Raw genomic sequence first — 18,872 nt, forward strand, 5'->3', positions numbered from 1 at the left:
ACATAAATTCCCCCCACTCCCCCCCACTCCCCTCTTCCAACTACCGCAAGGAGCAAACCCTCCCTTGTTCTCGCGCTACAGCGTCGCCAACTAACAGGGCTGCCTCTCATAGACCGCCTGGTGTCTCCCCTGTGACTTTTCCTGACGCACGACAAAGAAATGTAAGTAGAGGGCAGCTTGTGGCGGCGTTCTAGTCACGTTAAAGCGGTTTATAGCGTCGCGAAATGGGTTTGTTTGTTTCGCCGCGCACGAGGCTTAGCGCGAGGCCTTAACAAAAGCAGGCGGCGAGCCGTTACATACTTCACCATCCGCGAACTGTGTCCAGTTGCATGAGAAAGGGACTCTTCAGATATTTCACTTTCGCATACAGTGACGTCTTTATACAGACTCTGAAGTTGTCCTCGCCCCGGCTATGTGGATAAGCTGATTGCTGCAATAAGACGACAAAGAATTGGACACAGCTCTGAGTGCTTCAGGCAGTTGTCTTAATGGTATTATGAAGTACCCCCTTTGCCAAAAGTAACCAGGCTGCCTGGTTTGCTTCTCAGTTGTATAGCGGGGCAGTTATAGCACCTAGCAAGATGTAAATCCCTGTGAGGTAACGGGAACACTTTTCCTAACCTTCTAATATTTTTTTATTTTTAGGAAAGCCGCAGGGGCTCCATTATTTGAGGGAGAAGCAAACCATTCAGTCTGTTTACTTTTGCCAAAGACTGTACGTGGCTCTGGTACGCTGCGGACGGCAGACAAATGCGGTCACTGATTTGGAAATAACGCGTTACGCGTGCAGTTTTTGGATGACATAAAGGACATCTTAAAGAAATTCGTTAAGCGTGTTCTGCGTATTGAATGTACAGTTTAGAGACACAGTTAGCAGCTGCTATGCATAACACATCCAGGCCTCGTATTTCGCGTGCAACACGAGCGGAAAGTCCTCAGTCGTGGCTGCAGCCCGCGACAGTTAAGTCACTGTATGCGGAAGAACCTTAAGTCAGGGCATCGCTTTTTAACCCCTGCCTATTCCTCCACCATGACCACACCGCAAGCTTTTTGAGTTGTCAGTCTTGTTTCGATGGAGACGAAATTCCAGAGGTCCGTGTACTGTGCGATGTCAGTGCACGTTAAAGAATCCCAGGTGGTCGAAATTTCCAGAGGCCACCACTACGGCTTCCCTCATAGCCTGAGTCACTTTGGGACGTTAAACCCACATAAACCAAACCATACTTCTCGAGTATTGCTCAGTAGTTGACGCCTTCGAAGCGAAGATCCTCTGAAGGTGCAAGCTATTCAAATGGGTCATTGATATCTCTCATCTCGTGGCACAGTCGGATTTTAACTCGAAGCGGATTTAAATATTTGCTCGCATTATGCAAACACTCCGAAGTTACAAGGGGCCATTTTAGTGCGCTTGATGCTGACGGGACCAAGCCTCGCATTCGAACAAGCTAACATCTCGAATTGAGGATACGATGGCCGCAGTTGGCAAAAGAGCGGGTTAATTGGAAAGATATGGGAGGGGCCTTTACCCTGCAGTGGGCGTAGTCTGGCTGCTACTGATGATGATGATGATGACAATGATGATGATGATGATGACCGGATCTTGTATATTGTGCATACTGTTTACATTTCGCCTATACATAAATGCGGCCGGCGAGGCTCGGATGCTGTTCCGCAACCTTGGCTCAGCAGCCGAACGCCGCTCGCAATGAACATCAGCGGCCAGTTGCCCGAGTATCCATTATAACTGCGTATAGCAACGAACGACTCTCTTCAAGTCTTAGGGACGCGAGAAAATGCAGCGAAACCACTGAACACAATAGAACTGATGCTTGGGCGAGTTGGTATGTCATTCGAAAAAGAACAGCGCGCGCACTTTTCGACGAGGACGACCGCTGACTTGCATGAACGCTGCATGGCGCTGACTGTGTATGAACGAGCGTGAATCGTGATTATGTTTTCATGCCTAAGCCTTACTTGGCTCATGCGTGGCGCTAGGAGAAAGTGTAAGCAGAAAGTGTGGGCATTAACCCGAGTTACTCGGTTGTATAACTCGGTAGTAACTCGGGTAAGTTCGGAGGAGCGCCGTGCAAGCTGCAGCCAATGGGAGGAAGCTCGTTTAAATTTGGAGGAGCGTCGCACCTGCAGCTGCGCGAGAAGTTGCTCGGTAAGAGCAACATAGGAGTCGCACAATCCTTACGGGTGGCTGTGCCAGGAAGAGCCACGTGCCAGTGCAGTGGCGCATCGATTAACAGATGCGCCACTGCGCTTGTAGTGGTATGAGGACTCACCGCTATCTATGAAGTTTAAGTAGAGAATGATCAATTCGGCATTAACCCACGTAGCTCCGAATGGTGTGCGGTTTGATGGCCAACGCGAACTAAGTTTGCACGAACGCACAAACCATAAACGCTCCAACGGAAGCAGCAGTAGTGCACAATGCTTTCGCATTGATAGCACGTAACCATAGTTAAGTGCTCCCGGTGATTTTCTTAATGTTGTTTGGAGCCTCACGTACATATTTCCTCGTCTCAGGCAATAGAACTTTTGTTGCAAGTCAGCGCCCATCTTCGTGTCTCTCTCTCTCTCGTCCGTGTCAAGAAGTACGGGTGGTTTGTTCTTTTATATAGAACACAAGGAAAGACATCAGGTATGACAATGTAGACAGTGCACCTATAGCACGCGTAACTTCAAATATAGAGAAGCACGATCATCGAAGCCACATCCACCGTATTAGTTTCGATGGATAAGCTGCTAAATATGCAATTTACAGTGAACTGTTATTTGATTGTATACGCTGTGCTAACTGCATAAGGCACAATCCGACCTGCTGGCCGAGATGCAGCATTTTCGCTTGCTCATAACACCTCTTGTGACTCCGTTCGCGCTCCTGTTGACTATACTGCTCGTAGCATCAACGCTTTATGGACGGGGAGCAGCGCACCGCAAAGCCACACGGCTAAGGAGAGGGCAGAGGGGAGAGTAGAAATGGACACAACACAACGCTTTGTGCGTGCAGGCTTCTTAAGCTTTTCTCCCGCCGCTCTGCGTTGCCTTCACGATGCCGCCAACCACCTGAAGACCCTCCGCCTAAATCGGCGTATCTACCACCTGCCACCCCACATGTATTTCCACATTGTTTTTACATGGTGTACATTGCCTCCCACCCACTATACTTTCTTACTATCGCCCCCTCTCTCATTCCCTCTCCCTGTCTTTTCTCTTACGCTAGCCGCAGCTCAGGTGCTTCAGGTTTCGATAGCACATGCAGAGGCTAGCAACGTATTTTCCTTCCATTGTTATTTTTATTAATAAATAGCCACTAACAACAACACCCGCCACATAAACTTTCCGCGGCGGACTCCGACCACTTAAGACGCATCCAAACACACTTTATCCAATCTCCTAACCCCCTACACCGCATCAACCCAGCACTATACGCAAAGAGATGTCCCTGGTGTGGTGATATTCAGCATTCACTCACATTACATAGACATGCACAGCTGAACTCAACCACTTAAAGCCGTCCAGCAAGGCGCTGGAGCATTGGAAGGTGTCACTGGCCAGTGGCACCCTGGAAGACCAGGAGGTGCTAGTCGCCATCGCCAAAGCGTCGGCGGGAGCTACTGGAGTCCTGGACATAGGACTCCACCCACAATCCTCCGGTCTCCTTTCACAAAATAAATGTTTATTCTCTCGCTCTGTCCTGCAAACAGCGATAAACACGGCGAGAGCCGTGTTGTGTCTGCACTGTCTCTCTCTCCTTTCTCGTCCCATTCTCACGTTTCTTTGTTATCTTCCTCTTCTTTCTTAGTCTGGCTTAATCTGACTTTTTCACTTTTTTCTCTTCTTCCTCTCTCTCCTGGTTTGGCTTAGATTCTCTCCACTTTCGCTTCTTTCTCTTCTTATTCGTGGCTTAGCTTGGGTTCTATCTTCTTCTTCGTCTTTCTTTTCTTTAGTGCCTTCTCTCTCTCGTCTCGGCGGCTCTTGGCTTGGCTTGGCTTGTCGATTTCTATGACAGCTACAGGCTTCAGGTACATGACCCCTCGAGGTGGGGTCCCAGTAACGGCTCTCACCGTTAAAAAAAAAAACACCATATTATAGACCCGAGTCGGGTTCGAAACAGCGGCAGTACAAAGCATCTTCGTTTACCAGGTGCCTCAGAACACCCTGGCAGTGCGCTCGGACAAAAAACCGCGGGCGTGATGGATTAGCGCACCTTCCCTCAACTCTTCCTATTGCAGGAACACGTGCATGCACTCTATCAAGATTGTAGCTTCCGCTTCTTCGTCTGCAATAGTTCTTCCTCTCCTTCCAAGCTCAGTTCGATAACACTGATAACCTGTTATTCAGCCTAAGCGGCTACGAAGGGGGCGTACGCTACACGTGGCCAAGTGCGCAGCGTACGCTAGCTTCCAAAGACATCGATTGTCTTTGTTACTGAAGCGAGTTAGCTCTTCACGGCTGATGCGAAACTGGATCCGCGAAAACCTGAAGTGCAAGCCCTATGATGCCCTTCAGCGTCAGTATAAAAAAAAAAGATGGCGGCGTGGCTCAGAAAAAGTGCTCGCACTGCCCTCGGCGCGCCACTTAGTGCCGGGAGGAGTAATGGCTCGCGCCGGCGTTTCGCGTCATCTCGTTAGCGCGGGATCACGCTGCAGGCCGTACTCAGTCCTCCTCGGCACGCGTGTGGGCGCGCACGCGAGGAAAACGAATATTTAAGACGGCGACGGCGCGCCGCGCGGTCCTTCCGTCAGTAACCGCGGCGCTGTACCGCTTTGCCTTCGAAACAAAGAAAACAAAGCGGCGACCGCCTGGAAAGAGAAGCAAGCGGAAGGAGCCGGCGAACACAGCAACCACCCAGAGCGGCTATGGACAGCGACATGCGAACCACCGTTGCCACCAGCACCTTGGTCTTGTCCGGGACGATCTGGACGTCGGCGTTGGTGTTTCTCGTTGCCGGAGTGGCCACCGCCTCCGGTCACTTTCCAAACGGAGACATCCCGCCTTCCTGCACATGGCGTAAGTGTGACGCCCACATGCACACGTCAGGTTCAATCGCGAAAGCGTATGTACCCCTCTTTGCCTGGTGCCAACACAAGTCGTGGCTGACTCACCGCGCGTTCGACATCGCTTATAGTTCACTCATCGAATGCCAGCCTGTCCACAGTACTATCCTAGCCTGTAAGTCTACTTAAATACTTGTATCCCCATCGCTCGCCTGTACAAGATGTGCGTCTACCAACCTGTGTTCGTCCGCAGATTCCAGAACTTATACGATACGGTTGTTTGCAAATACGAGTTTGTTAGCTTCGACCACTGTGAACATGCGACCAAACTTTTAATTGCAATTTTAGGAAACGCTATTTTCGTGCCCGCGAGAATCCGGAACTAAAGAAACCTTGGTTGAGGTTTTTGCTCATATTGTACGACATGCCTGGTGCATATGCTGAACCGAAAATACGGCATTTGTGCGATGGCTTCCTAATGCAGCTGGATTTTGCGAGGAGTGGAATAACGTCAATGAGAGTCTCTCCTTGTGCTGCTGTTCATCCGCGGATGCCGTTTGCTTCAAGAGATCTCTTCATTGCAAATCACTCCATCATAAATAACCGCTTCGGACGAGGTGGATGACCAGGTCGGCAGAAGCAAAGCACGTCAGACTTGGAGCTTTACGTCGTCTTTAGTTGTTTGATACGAGGGGCACTAGATAAGTTTTGACTTCTTGGCTGGGAGTGGGGAAGGGGCGGGGGGGGGGGGGGGGGCAAGGTTTCCAGTGCCAGGAAGGGTGGAGAGGTCGACTGGAGGAATTATATATGGCCTGCTGTGTATGCCTCTCTTGGGTTGCAAACTTTTTATTAGGTAGGTGGAATGAAAATGTGTTTACACTGAAATGTTTCGTTCTTTTACAACGGCAAGCGAAGAGATGTCCATAGGTGCAGTGTGCGCCACAGTTACAGAGGATTCTAAGTTGCTAAACAAAGAGGCTTGGGCGAGTAGGTAATCCACTGAGTGAAGTGTAGTAGTGAGTGGTTTCTAATAAAATAATAATAAAAAGGAAGGAAATGATTTTTGCTAGCCCCGGCATCTGCCATCGATACTGAAGCGCTTGAGCTGGGGCAGCGGAAATAAAGGATAGAATGGGGAGAGCGCAGCGCTAGTCCTTATGTGTCTTCCTTCGTCCCAGTCTCAATTCGCGCTGCTTCACTCAAGGGCAACATTAGTTCCGCTCGGCACTTTCGGCCTCATGAGTGAAGCAGCGCGAATTGAGGCTGGGATGAAGGAAGACACATAAGGACTTGCGCTGCGCTCGTCCGCGTGCGTTTTCCTTAGTACCAGTTTAAATTCGAGCCGTTTCTACTTTATAAGTTGTACGCTCCTGGGAGAGAACGCTCCGAACCGAACTTCAATTCGAATACGAAACCTTTCATATATCACTAAGTAAACAATTTCAAGACTTCTTTGCCATATACCTCATGCATGCGAGCAGAATAGATTGACTTCTTCACCATTCTCAGACCCTACGAGTGATTCTACGTGATTTGAGGCAGTAACAGTTGGATATATTCTCTTCATACCTGAGCTAAGGTTCGGTTTGTCAGCGTTAAGCAAAACATATTTCTCATACCTGGGTGTCCCCATGTACATACACAAAATGTTCTGCACCCATTGTAAGTTTAAAAGTTCTTACAATAGGACTTTCCTTCATGCTTTGCAGTAGACGGGTCCCTGTATTTTCAGAAACATGAAACGTCTTATTACGCTTACGTAGTTAAATATATGGACGGCACGATGCTTATTTAAATCCATATTATGACTAATATAAGGAGGGTGAGAAATATGAGAGCTTAGGAAACGTCGGAAACGGCTGCTGGGAGCAGAAAACTGATTCGGACAAAGCAACCAACTTCAGAGGATGCCCCTATTGCGACATTATTCTTGAACAGATGAATACGTGGCCGGTGGTGGTGAAAAGCATTTATTAATCTATATGTACACAGAGGTGCTCGGGGAGAGGCCCCTAGTGGGTCTCGCCCCTTACAATAGAAGGCGGAGTCCCTCATTCCGGGACCCCGTTGGTCCTGACCACTGCGCAGGTCCGCCGAACCAGGGCCTGTTGGGCCGATAGTTCCTGGCAGCCGAGCAGAGCCGCCTCCCAGTCCTCTCGGGTAGGGGAAGGGATGATGGGAGGGATAGAAGGATTTTGCCTGCATGCCCAAACCATGTGAAAAGTGTCGGCCCCCTCCCCACAGAATGAGCAGCGGCCGTCAAAAGAAGTCAAAGTGCTTCAGAACCGCCGGGAACAGACTACGTGGGAGCATATTGAGTACTCTCTGCTTTCCAATATAACATAGGCTGCAGAACTGACGTGTCTTTTCTTTTTTTTCAAAAACCCCTCAAAATACAGGCGCGCATTATGACACATACGTGAAACCTGACAGATATACAGCGCGCGTACAGAAGGCCACTGCCGGCTTCGTGCATCATCTCTCGACTGTCGCACCGACTAGGCAAGATAGGCTCTGCATGTTCGTGTTGTTTTGTGTACATCGGTTCCTGCATGCGCTATATATAATACGAATGAGAAGAGCCGGCAGTCATATCGCGTGCACGCGTCGCACGTTCGCGGCTTCCGTTTGCGGATATCTCATTAACGTGATTTGTGCGCGAAGATATGTGTGCCACCCCTTCCGCTCGCCTAAAGAGGGAGAGTCCGACCGAAGGATGTTCATCAGAGGCATCAAGGTGTAACTTCCGGCTGTCGTCCTTAATAAGTCTTCGTGACGGGAACTTCGCCGCCCTCTCGTTGCACTAAGATCAGAAGGTAGTTTCTTTTTCTACTGGAAAAGACGTGGGCTAGCCGGAAAAATGTTCGAAGCTGACCAACCGCACTGTGGCAGCCGAATTCATGTAAGAAAAAGACAACAGGAGGCCAGTCAAAATTACTCGCCTTTAGCTTTTAAAGTTATTTTACTTTGACTTGTCACACATTAATTCCCCACACTGCGTCTCTGTTCTTTTAGTTAAGAGAAAATTTCTGCGAGCTATACAGGTTATCCCCTGTTTTTCGGTTCCTGTCTGTGCTACTTATACTGTTATGCAGTGCTTATTTTAAAGCTTCAAGAAACTTCTCCAGATGACTGCAGGAACTTTTACAGAGTAGTGGGCGCAAATACTTGTTATCCACTGTTTTAGGCCGGTTGTATGCGCCGTCCGCGGTAGTCGTTAAGAGCCTTGTGAAAAACATCAGCCTCGTATATGTATAGTAACAGGACATAGGTTCATTATCCCGCGCAACGTGTTGGTTGATCTCCAGCCGGCGTTTGTGCCGTCAACCAGTCTGATTTTTTCTCGAAGGTTTATAATCCTCCACAGCCACAACAACATAATGGCGCTCTTCGCATTTTACCGCCTCACAAAAAGTGCACGTGATGCGAGAAATCAGCGCGTACTGGTTGTACCATCGGGAACAGAAGACCCCTCCTCCAAGTTCTGGTCCTTGCCACTCTGCATGGGGCTCCACCTGAAAAAAACGCTTCTGGTGTCGAGACCGGCGCAGAGGAACAGCCACTTGTAGCAGAGGGCCCGTTTCGACACTAGAAGTGCTTTGGCAGGTGGCGCCCCTAAGCAAAGTGGCACGTGTCGAAACTTGGAGGGCGGCGGGGTCTGTTACTTTTGCCCCCGATGGTACATTTGGATACTACAATGATCGCTTTCCCTTTGCCGCTTTGAATTGTGTTTCGTCGTCGCTTTTACGTTCCAATGATGCGTGGTGTTATTGTGGGTACTGGAGATGTCTGAAAGGTGGAAGTGCGTGGATGGGTTCCGGAGAGTGGAGGTTTGTGGTTCGTGGTGGGTGTATCTTCAGTAGGCTGGAGATCAAAGGTAGGCGGGCAGTGGCCTTCTAGAGTGGCGGAGGTAGATGGTTAGTGATAGGCGGGCAAATGCATTTGGTAGTGGGTGGAGGATCATGGAGGATGGTGACGGGTGCAGAGCAAAGGTGGCCGGGTAGCATGTGGTCGGAGACCTTCTGCAGGTTGGCGGCATCACACAACAGCAACGAGACCGATTTCGAGAAAGGTGATAGTATTAATGCTAACGCATTAAAAAAATGTAGAGGTGTACTGTTGTGTTTGTGCGCATCTCTCGCTTACCCTGCGACTGCTGGTTTCAAGAAACCCGCCTAAGAAACCGCCTAAGCTACTGCGCAATGACGGATTTCTGACGCGAAAACAGAGGTAAGGAAAACAGTACAATACTAGAAGAAGATGTCCCCATACAACAGAACAAAACATTTTTTTTTTCATTTTTGGGCACGATTTCGTAGTTTTTCGACTAGGTGATCACATGACTAAAGAATGACGGCGCACTTTATGCTCGCTTTCTTTTCTTTTTTTTCACATAGTGAACGCCGTTCTCGAAGGCTGCTCAGACGACAGCTTTGAATTCAAGGATATCGTAAGTGGTACTCTCTTTTTGTGCTGCATACAATTCTTTTCATAGTGCAATCTTGGTGAGATATCATGAGGCCACGGAGTTTGCTGCGGAGATGAGTAATGGGGAAATTTAGGGCTGTCAGGGAAAACTTTGGACGAGTGAGGAAGATAGCCCTCATCAGCCTCCAGGTACCTGTAGTCTCAGCAGCTTCCCTAAGTTCCCCGTTGTACGTCTCAGTAAATAAAGCCTTTGAAATCTGGAATATCATTCATAAACTATTGAGAATTTGGACCGTTTTGGGAGCTCTTTCACCATTAACCGCGCTACAGTTTCCAGTTTGCCAATGGTTTCTTTTTTAGTAATGTTGCAGTTATTTCGCCACGCCTGACTTATGCAAGATTCGTGCCGATGACAGCCAATTTGCTAACTAGATCTTTTAGCCCAGGACCGTCGAGTGTCATAGAAGTAAGAAAACGAACTTAATTGAAATCAACCGAGGCTGCGCGTCATTTCCTCGGGACGTGTTCTAGCAGTATGACTGACGTGACGACCCCCTGTGCGCAGTCAGGCTGGGACCTGCTGAAGCGAGACTACTTCGCATGCCTCTACTCGCGGGTCATCCAGGCAGACTCGCGGGAGACGTGCCAGGACGATGCCCTGGTGAGGCACACTGTGCTCGTTTCCACTGCTCGTTTCTTATTTTCATTCTTTTCTCTTCCGCTGCTCCGAGTGCACCACTGTAAAACCTGTACCTCACTGTACATAAAAATAAATAAATATCGAAATATACAGGCACGAAGTAATTGTTTTTATTAGAAGAATGCGTAGATATTTGGAAGAAAATATGCTCAATTCAAATTTAGCCGCCGCGGTGGCTCAGTGGCTCTGGCGCTCGGCAGCTGACCGGGAAGACGAGGGTTCGATCCCGGCCGTTGCGGTAGCACTTCGATGGAGGCGCAATGCTAGTGGCTCGTATACTGTGCGATGTCAGTTCACGTTAGAAAATCCCAGATGGTTGAAATTTCCAGAGCCCTCCACTACGTAGTCCCTCATAGGAGTCACTTTGAGAGCTTTAACCCCATAAAATCCAGATAAATCCAAAACAAAAATTTCAGTTCTGCAAATTACTGAAAGCAAAATTCTAACTTATGCGGCAATTTATCGTATATAATCTTTAAAAGCTCAGATTTTGAGATTACAATTCTTTGTTTTGTACTTACTACTTAGTAACTTTCTAAGAATAGTAGCAAAAAATCTGCAATCAATATATACATGCGGGACCGCTTAAAGCACTGAAATTTGGTATCGCAAATTCAACTTCATTCGATAATTTAGCATTTCTTTCATATCGTACAGTGTGATTATGTCAAATCTGCCAACTACAAACGCTCCAAGACATGCGAGCAACCCACAAAACTTTTTACATTTTCGCCACGCAGCTTGTCAGTTAATTATAAAGCTTGAAGTTCAAAGTTTTGAAATCTCGCAATTCCGGTAATTTTTATCAAAATGTATTGGGGCACCTGGCTCAAAACGCTTCTCCCAGCTAAATTTATTTTACTAAATTTGACAAATTTTATCAGCAGTGATGCAGCAACTGTCTAATGTGGGAATTTAGATTTGCCTCCCAGATGAAAACGCACGACAGAATTTTCTGTCTCGCGAAAAAATTATGTCGCGCGATAAGCTTTCTTGTGTGTCGTACGACATAGGTTCGTGTCGTGGGTTCTTTCACGCGACAAAGGTATTTGCAGTAGTTCTGTCGACCGACAGATATCTTTCCTGTATTTTCTCGTGCGAAGGTGCCTATCGCAGGATTTGTCGCGCGACAGGTTTATGTCGCAGGTACTGTGCGCGACAGACTGCGTGCATCGACAGAGTTGCCTGTCGTGGGTGCAGTCGCGCGACAGACATTTAGCACACGGCTATTTTCACGCGACAAACGTGCCTGTCGCGCGACACAACAGCCTGTCGTGGGCGTGTGTTGTCTTTCGCCATGAACACAGACACTTCTCACGGGCTCCCGTCGTTGCCACTTATATGAACGACAAAAACCATGGGGAAAGAATAAACGCAAATTGTTCCTGAGAGTTGACACCGAAGTCCGTAAGGGTGCCCGTAAACCTTTGGAAAAAGTCGAGTCTAAGAGGTTTGCTTATAAGCCTCGCTGTGGGGCTCTTGAACATCCATTGAAGTCCTGACTTTCAGAGGGGCGAGGACTTCCTTTCACTTTTAAGAGATTGACAATACTGGCAATGCAACAATCACACTGCAGCATGGCCCACAAGCAAACTCCTTGGGGGTCTGAACATTTAACAAACTGTATATTGGCTAATTTGGGCAAATCCGCCGCATAGACTAGTGTTACTTCCAGACGAGGTCTCCACGGTGTCCTGGTTTCTGCACGGTCCGCACATGATGATGCAGTAAGTGGAGGATGGACACACACACCTTAATCTAGTCTTACTAGGATGACACCAATGCATGCTGTACATGTGTCATCCTTAGAGCAAACGCGAGAAATGGCCAGGCAGGCTCTTAATTCGCGAAAAGTAGGATAAATACGCATTTATCATCCTGTATAAGCTATAACGATGACGCGACCTGGCTGACTTGTTCGAAAAATCTAAACAGACCATTTCGATGGCGTTGTGACCACATGCCCCAAAACCCATAGCAGTCTGCCTCCTTCGCTTGTAGCATGCTCACTTGACCGTGCCACGTAATCAGCCTATGTCTCCTGCTCACTTGGATAGTATTCTCACCTGTTATATCCGCTACACCTCAGAGTTTGTCTAAGTCGTAATATGGCGTGACGGGCTCTACCTAAGTGAATTTTCCCTGTAAAGCTAAGGCTGTAAAAAAAATTAAAGAAACGCTGTTTTATTTTCTTTCATAGTCTTGCCCAGTATACTTAACACTTCAAGTACTCAATGTCTACATTTTTTTTTTCTCATGTCAACGTTTGCAGCTGAGTCAGGTGGAAGACTGCAGGGTGGACGCCTACCTCAAGTTGAGGGTGAGCCTGTTTAAGCATCGGCACCCTTGTAAAAGCATATGTACGGGTTGGGAAAACAAACATTGCATTGACATCTCTGCATAACGTACGGAAATACAGTGGCGTCGAGTATATTCTTGCTCAGCCGGGACTCTTAAAGCACTAAACTTGAGCACAGCCTGTTAAATTCCACACTGCATGAGTGTGATAAGTAATAAATTTGGCTTGAGAACCACGTTCCGTACTGAGATTTGCACATATTGCATAGTCTTTTATTCATCGAGGAGGTACCATACAAGCGCACACATGGCGATATACAAAATTTTTGACGTGAGCAGGCCTCACCAACAAAGCCTTGTTGTATGGCCTGAGAAGATTTGATCAAGGCTCGAACCATGGCGGTGGTGCTGTTGTGTAGAAAGAAGAAATCAAGGGCGCAGTATTTCTCCCTCTAATGGTCGACAACTCCTGAACTGCGGCGACTTGCATCTTGCCGGCGAAGTTTGTTGCAATGGCAACTGTGATGTTACCGTAGGTCAAACCTGGCAGCGAGATCTGTGCTATGCACGCGTGCACACCTGCAATGCGCCTCCTCACAAACTGCAATCGGAGGCACGTGTTTTCCTCGGAATGGCGTCATCATAGTTATGGATGCCAGTGATAATGTTCTCCATAGCGATAAGTGCACTGGCTGCTTATGCGCTGAACGAAAAGGTTAAGCCGCCAGAAGCCCTCCTGCCCTGCTAGTCCTATAGTGAAGACGTTCCACAGTAGACACAATGGCCCAGTTTCCAGGCGCTTTAGAAATCGGCACGCAAGGCAACCATTGAAAACTAAGAAAAAATTCAGAGCGCACTTAAGATTGCATAGGTGCTGCGAAGGCGAAAGCATTAGTGCATCACCGTGAGCGTTCAACTTCGACGCAGGTTGCGCACTAAGAAATGAAACGAAGACGCGCCTCCGAACGCCATTCCACAAAGGTCCGAGCGAAGCATTCGGGAATTCGGTTTGAATACCCGTAACGAGCTAGCCTACAAATTGAGTAAGAGACGTATGCCATTTGTAACGAGAAATCGTATTACCACTCGCAACAGCTGTACGATGAACGGCTACGTCACAATTTTCATATGAAAACTGGTTTTTGGTTAATGAAATGGCCCACTAACTATCTCTCATCTTAGTGAACACTTCAACCGCACCTTAAGGGAAGAGTAAAAAGTCTGGGAAGGCATAAAATTGAAGGTGCACAAGCTATAGCCTCCAACGTGACTATAGTCGGAATACAACTCAAGAACGCAGCAGTTTTTCCCCGACGAAGGACCCCCTTCCAGTCAATGGCGTCGGCCAATTCTCATTGAACTATTAGCGTGACAATGCAGGACTATCCCCGACCATGGAGGGAGGGAACTATCCCCTTTCACCTGCCACTCCCTGCATTTTCACGCTGGAGAATCGGCCGACGCCATTGGCTGGAAGGGGGTCCTTTGATGGGGAAAAGCCGATTTGTTCTTGAGTTGTATCAGACTATAGCACAAGTAGGCTATATGCAATGAGAAGTCGTATGACACCATCCAGAACACGTACGACGAACGGTTGTTCACAATTTTATTACGAATGTAGTCGGACAAACTCGCTCACATTGAGGTCAGCCTGTAGGAAATATACAGACGAGCGAAATTTTGTATGATTGCCTGAAATGGCGATGCTCGGCTTGCTGTGTGCGTTCAGCCACTCGATGACGTCTTTTTTCTTGTCATCGCTGGGACTTTCTGTACCATCTGCAAGTACACACATGAACAGCCTAACACACGCCGCCGGCTTTTCTCGCTATAGGATTAGTAATGCTTTTGCATTAAAAAAAGCCGATTTCACTTTCTTAGGGCAATCCTCGAATTCGTCTTTTTTTTTTATCTTCCAGCCTGACGTCAAGCTGAAAAGTCCTCCATTCGACAACTCTGTTCAACTCTTCAAGGTACAAACCAGCCTCTACGTGTTAAGTATAGCTATGCGCATGGCCGCTGTATGGGCAAATTATTCAACAGTGAACAATGTATTCTTGCCTGCCAAGTGTTAGAGTCCAATTCATATTTAATACCCACATGTAACAATATATGAGCTTTTTTGGTTCTAATGAGCCAATCCTATGTTAACAAATATCTATAAAAAGCACACCTTCTGGTTAAAAATTTACGGGTTATTGCGAGATATGTACTTTATACATGTTAAATGAGTTACCACAATGTTACAAAGCAAAAACTACGGGGGAATTTTTGTAGTTATTTATACCTAAACCTTGGATTTGGCTCTTACAGATATGAAACGGCATATGTGGAAAAGCTTCTCTTCCTACACAAAGAAAATACATGAAAGTGACATTTTGCCTTCAATATTTTGGCCACAGACCAGAGAAGCAATGTGGATTGGGAGGCACATCTGACCTTGTGGAGTTCACGCAGCTTGGGCTTAATTTTCTCAGTGGGCCTCTAACCTTCACAGCACACCGTTCCCTGCTCATCACATTAAAAAAAAAAACCGCAGCAAATCATGCCGTCTCTAATGTGTCGGAAGTCAGCAACGTCTCGATGCTTCAGTGAATTTATTTTGCATACTTCTTGTATTTTACTGGTGAGCCTTTCAGTCATTTCCCTTTGTAAGAAAGACATGCTCAGGAAACCTCACTAGTTCAGATGTCGTGGAATCTCGTGCGTTCTGGCTGCCCAAAATGTGCTAAAAAAAATAACATTAAGACGCAGCCCCCCCCCCCCCCCCAAAAAAAAGTTGTCCATATTAAGTTAACAATGACTGCCTATATCATGAAACCCTCTGCTAAAAGCAGTTACTATATGACGAGTCCCAAAATAATGTGCGTAAAGGAAAGTAAGAGTTCAGGTGCCTGTGAATTTATGGAAATCCTAAAAAGCCCTCCAAGAAACCTGAAGGTACTACAAAATTTCATTTGAGAACCTGTTTTAGTAGTTCGTTTTGTGCATTACCTAAAAGCCATGACTGCAAGGTTTACAGGACGTTTCTTGGGTTCCTGGACATTGTCAGCAGCCTATTTTATCGTACCAGTCCACATCCATGACAAGATGGACCACAGATAAAAACCCAGAATACTTCCTTCAGAACCTACAGTTCTCATGAGAAATGGTCAGCGCAGCACACGCGACATCCTAGTAAGCCTTTAAATGACACTTTGGACTTGGTTCGCGATGTGGGAGCATTTTACTCAGCTTCTTATTTATTCAAAACGCAGTCCTTCTAACAGCATGTGGCACGTAAATAGGCTCGTTTCGGTCTGACGGCAATGCTGACTAAGTCCTCCTTCGGCGAACTCCTAATTTAAGCCAAAAAATCTCATAGTTTTGATTTTGGGATTTGGCTCGTTTTGTAAAACTTAAACTCCTGATGTATTGGAACGACCACGCAGGATTGACCAGAGTTATTTAATCACGAAAAAAAGGTCTTCAGAGATCCATTGCTTCGAACATTGAAATGCTTGAATGCCCTAAAATTTAAATGTTCAAGCATTTTGAAAATAATGCCACCACTTGTGCTGCTACTAATAGCAGTGCAATTTACCCTGACATTATGTAAGCCCATGATTTCTTGCCTAAGAAGCTGTCACTGAAGCCTACAATTCACATGAAAAAAGCTACGGTGGACACTTACAGGGGCTCTGAAAGGGGCTCTCAATAAAGGTGTAGTACTCCTGGGATGTTAAAGGACTCTACTTCACGTGCATCCTCAGACAACAATTTTTTTAATGCGTTTTTCAGAAGCTGACTTACCTGTAGTCAAAATTTAAATTTCAGTGTCTTCGTGCTTTTCCCTCTCCTCTCGTCACTTTTTGCATGCTCAAAGGTCTGGGCTCCTCCACCGGCCCCACCATGGAAATTCCACCTGGGCCAGAGCTTCCCGACCTACCCAAGTGATGCTGCTAACTGGCTGTGGCCATGGTAGCTGCCATGGACTCGCAAACATTCGAGCAAAATTGCGGGTTCTTTGCTGCACGTAGGAGTGTATTATTTGGCCCAGGTGTTCACGACTAGAGGCTATAGTGACTGTGTGTGTTCATGTACTCCGCTCAGGTCATTCTGAGCCCCCTTAAAAACCTTACGTGCTGTGAATGCAAAAGCAGCCTTTGATCTAAAGGCAGAAGTACTTGCTGCTGGGCTAGTTGGTTCATCATAAAGTTGAATGGCGCAAGGGAACGAACACAGGAAGACACAGGGACAGAAAGAGGCGCTCTTTCTGTCTCTGTGTCTTCCTGTGTTCGTTCCCTTGCGCCATTCAACTTTATGATCTAAAGGCCTTAACTATAAAGGCATTTGACCTAAATGCCTTTACCACAAAGGCCATTGACTTTAGCCTTCGCCATAAAACGCCTTTACCAGAAGGCTTATACCTTCAGAAGGGTAGATACTTGGGCTTGTTGGTTCATGATTCAGGAAAAAAAAACTGAGTGCAAAAACTAAAATACGTGAAGAGCTGTCCTCAAAGTTCACATTACCTAGTATCGTAATCACCCGTCAACCATAGGCTTCTCTGCCCTTCAAGTGATTTGGAGATAAGCAAGTCGATTTGGAGCGCGTCGAATGCTGTTTCTGGGAAATCACAGCATTCAGGTCTCCATAAAACTCGCACTTCGTGCATTCGAGAGGCTTTTATTTTGAGCAGCGTACGAATCACAGGGTATGAAGCTCATAAAACATCCAAACGGCGAAAGGCAGCAGTGATGTCGCATGCGGCCGGACCAATCATAACACGCTATTTGGCGACGAAATGCTCGACCTCAAAAACTAGACTCCTAGGAATAGCATGAAAAACAAATTCGTTGCATTGCATTACGACCAAAAGTAACACTTTTCTCCATTCTTTTTAGAGTCCCCTGGTAAGAGTGCTGAATTGCTTTTAATAAACGTTTCCCTCTTTTTTGCAGCGAGCAGACTGGCAAACAATTTGAGGTGGTCCGATTACTCATTAAACTAAATTAAAAGAAATGCTCGTAATAGTGAAGTTTACAGCCCTTTTAACTAGCGGCGCTTTTGAAGTTACTAGACCAACCACGGTGGCATGCGTTGTCACTCTAGTCCACAGTCACTCGAAGAGCACCTCTCAGTTCTAACACGATATTTTGTTGATGGGAATTGGTACATATCAAAATCAGCAAGATGGGAAGTATATTTCAAACATTCACAAGGAAAACAGCATGCGACGGAATTGGCACAGTCTCGTCCTGTTCTGGCGCCAGCCCTGTTCTGTCTTGTGACTGTTTCAAATGCGCATGCCATCTTGCCGATTCTGAGAGCCTCTTAACACTGGGGCAACATTCTTGGCAAAATGGAGTGTGCTCTCTTTGAGGCTGTCGTCGATTCATAAGAATGATAACAAAAGTTATAAGGTTGAAAGATTAAATTCAAAACGCAATGTTCTTACCTTGTTCTAAAGCCATAACACCGGCCAAGAATCCTGTCACCTTGTGCTGACTGTTTCTAACATGAAAGCGTGTCCAGCGTGTAAAGCCTCGCAAATTTCAGAGAATTCGGAGGATTCGATAAATTTTAATCAGTGGCAACAATCTATCAACAGATATAAGTGGGCAACAGCTTCCTTTCAGCGCTCGTTAGTGTTCAGAGTTGGTGTGTGCGATCATAAGGTCAGCTACCACACTTGAGCTGGTTGCATGCTGAAACTGCAAACACTGTAAACCAAGTTAACCGTGATGAAAATTAAACAAAAATAGCGACTGCGTGAGATACAGGAATAGGAGCGTTTATTTTTAAGAGAATACACCACAAAACTTTTCTGCCAGTAGATTTGTTCTGTCGCACGAAGGCAGGTTATGTTGCTGAAAAACTGGTCAGGAAAATGTTAAAGTTTGTGCTTGGACTAACACCTTCCTGTCTCCCTAATACTACTCAGTTCAAAAGTAATTCCACATCAAGAGAGAAAGTAGCCAGGTCAGCATTAAAGGTCATTATTTGTAAGCCCCCTACCACTTCGCAAGTGACGCTTACCTTGAGTGGAAGGCAGAAACTGTCAGTCATGACACCTTTCAGTTTCATTTCTAGAGGTGTGCAGATTTTGCACTAATGACTAATGCGAAGTACTCGGGCGTTGAAAACCCTGTTTCATATTTCCCCCGCCTCTTCTAACGATGCAGAACTGCATGGCGAACACCCTGGGCAAGTTTAGAGAAGCTGGCATGTCCGCTCTGCGAGGTTTCCGGGTAGGACCAGACGTCGGGCCAATGCCGTTTGAAGCCAAGCCCAACATCACCGTTGAGTACGCTCACTTCGCGTGAGACAAGAATAAACGTTTATTAAAAGTCTTCAGAGTGTGGCATTTACCAGATGTAAAGTAGTTAGTGAGGGAGTACATCATTCTGAGTGAAGTGGTGACAATAGATTCCGATCAAAAGAAGGGAATCAGACTG

At 46.7% G+C, this 18,872-nt stretch overlaps 1 protein-coding gene across 1 annotated transcript; it reads left to right on the forward strand.

Annotated features, from left to right (window-relative positions):
• The first annotated feature begins 4,624 nt into the window (after positions 1 to 4,624).
• Positions 4,625 to 18,767, forward strand: LOC144110543 (uncharacterized). The gene is made up of 6 exons (XM_077643554.1): positions 4,625 to 5,019; positions 9,404 to 9,456; positions 10,000 to 10,095; positions 12,407 to 12,454; positions 14,352 to 14,405; positions 18,600 to 18,767. The coding sequence occupies exons 1-6, from the start codon at positions 4,869 to 4,871 to the stop codon at positions 18,738 to 18,740; spliced, it is 543 nt and encodes a 180-aa protein (XP_077499680.1). The 5' UTR covers positions 4,625 to 4,868; the 3' UTR covers positions 18,741 to 18,767.
• The last annotated feature ends 105 nt before the right edge of the window (positions 18,768 to 18,872 follow it).

The sequence above is a fragment of the Amblyomma americanum genome, chromosome 11 (assembly GCF_052857255.1).
Source record: "Amblyomma americanum isolate KBUSLIRL-KWMA chromosome 11, ASM5285725v1, whole genome shotgun sequence".
Taxonomy (NCBI): Eukaryota; Metazoa; Arthropoda; class Arachnida; order Ixodida; family Ixodidae; genus Amblyomma; species Amblyomma americanum.

Bases quoted from the DNA above. Each gene is read 5' to 3' on its own strand.
- LOC144110543 (XM_077643554.1), top strand. From the start codon at position 4,869: ATGGACAGCGACATGCGAACCACCGTTGCCACCAGCACCTTGGTCTTG. The intron at 10,096-12,406 runs GTGAGGCACACT...CAACGTTTGCAG, and splicing joins CGTGCCAGGACGATGCCCTG to CTGAGTCAGGTGGAAGACTG. The intron at 14,406-18,599 runs GTACAAACCAGC...CTAACGATGCAG, and splicing joins ACTCTGTTCAACTCTTCAAG to AACTGCATGGCGAACACCCT.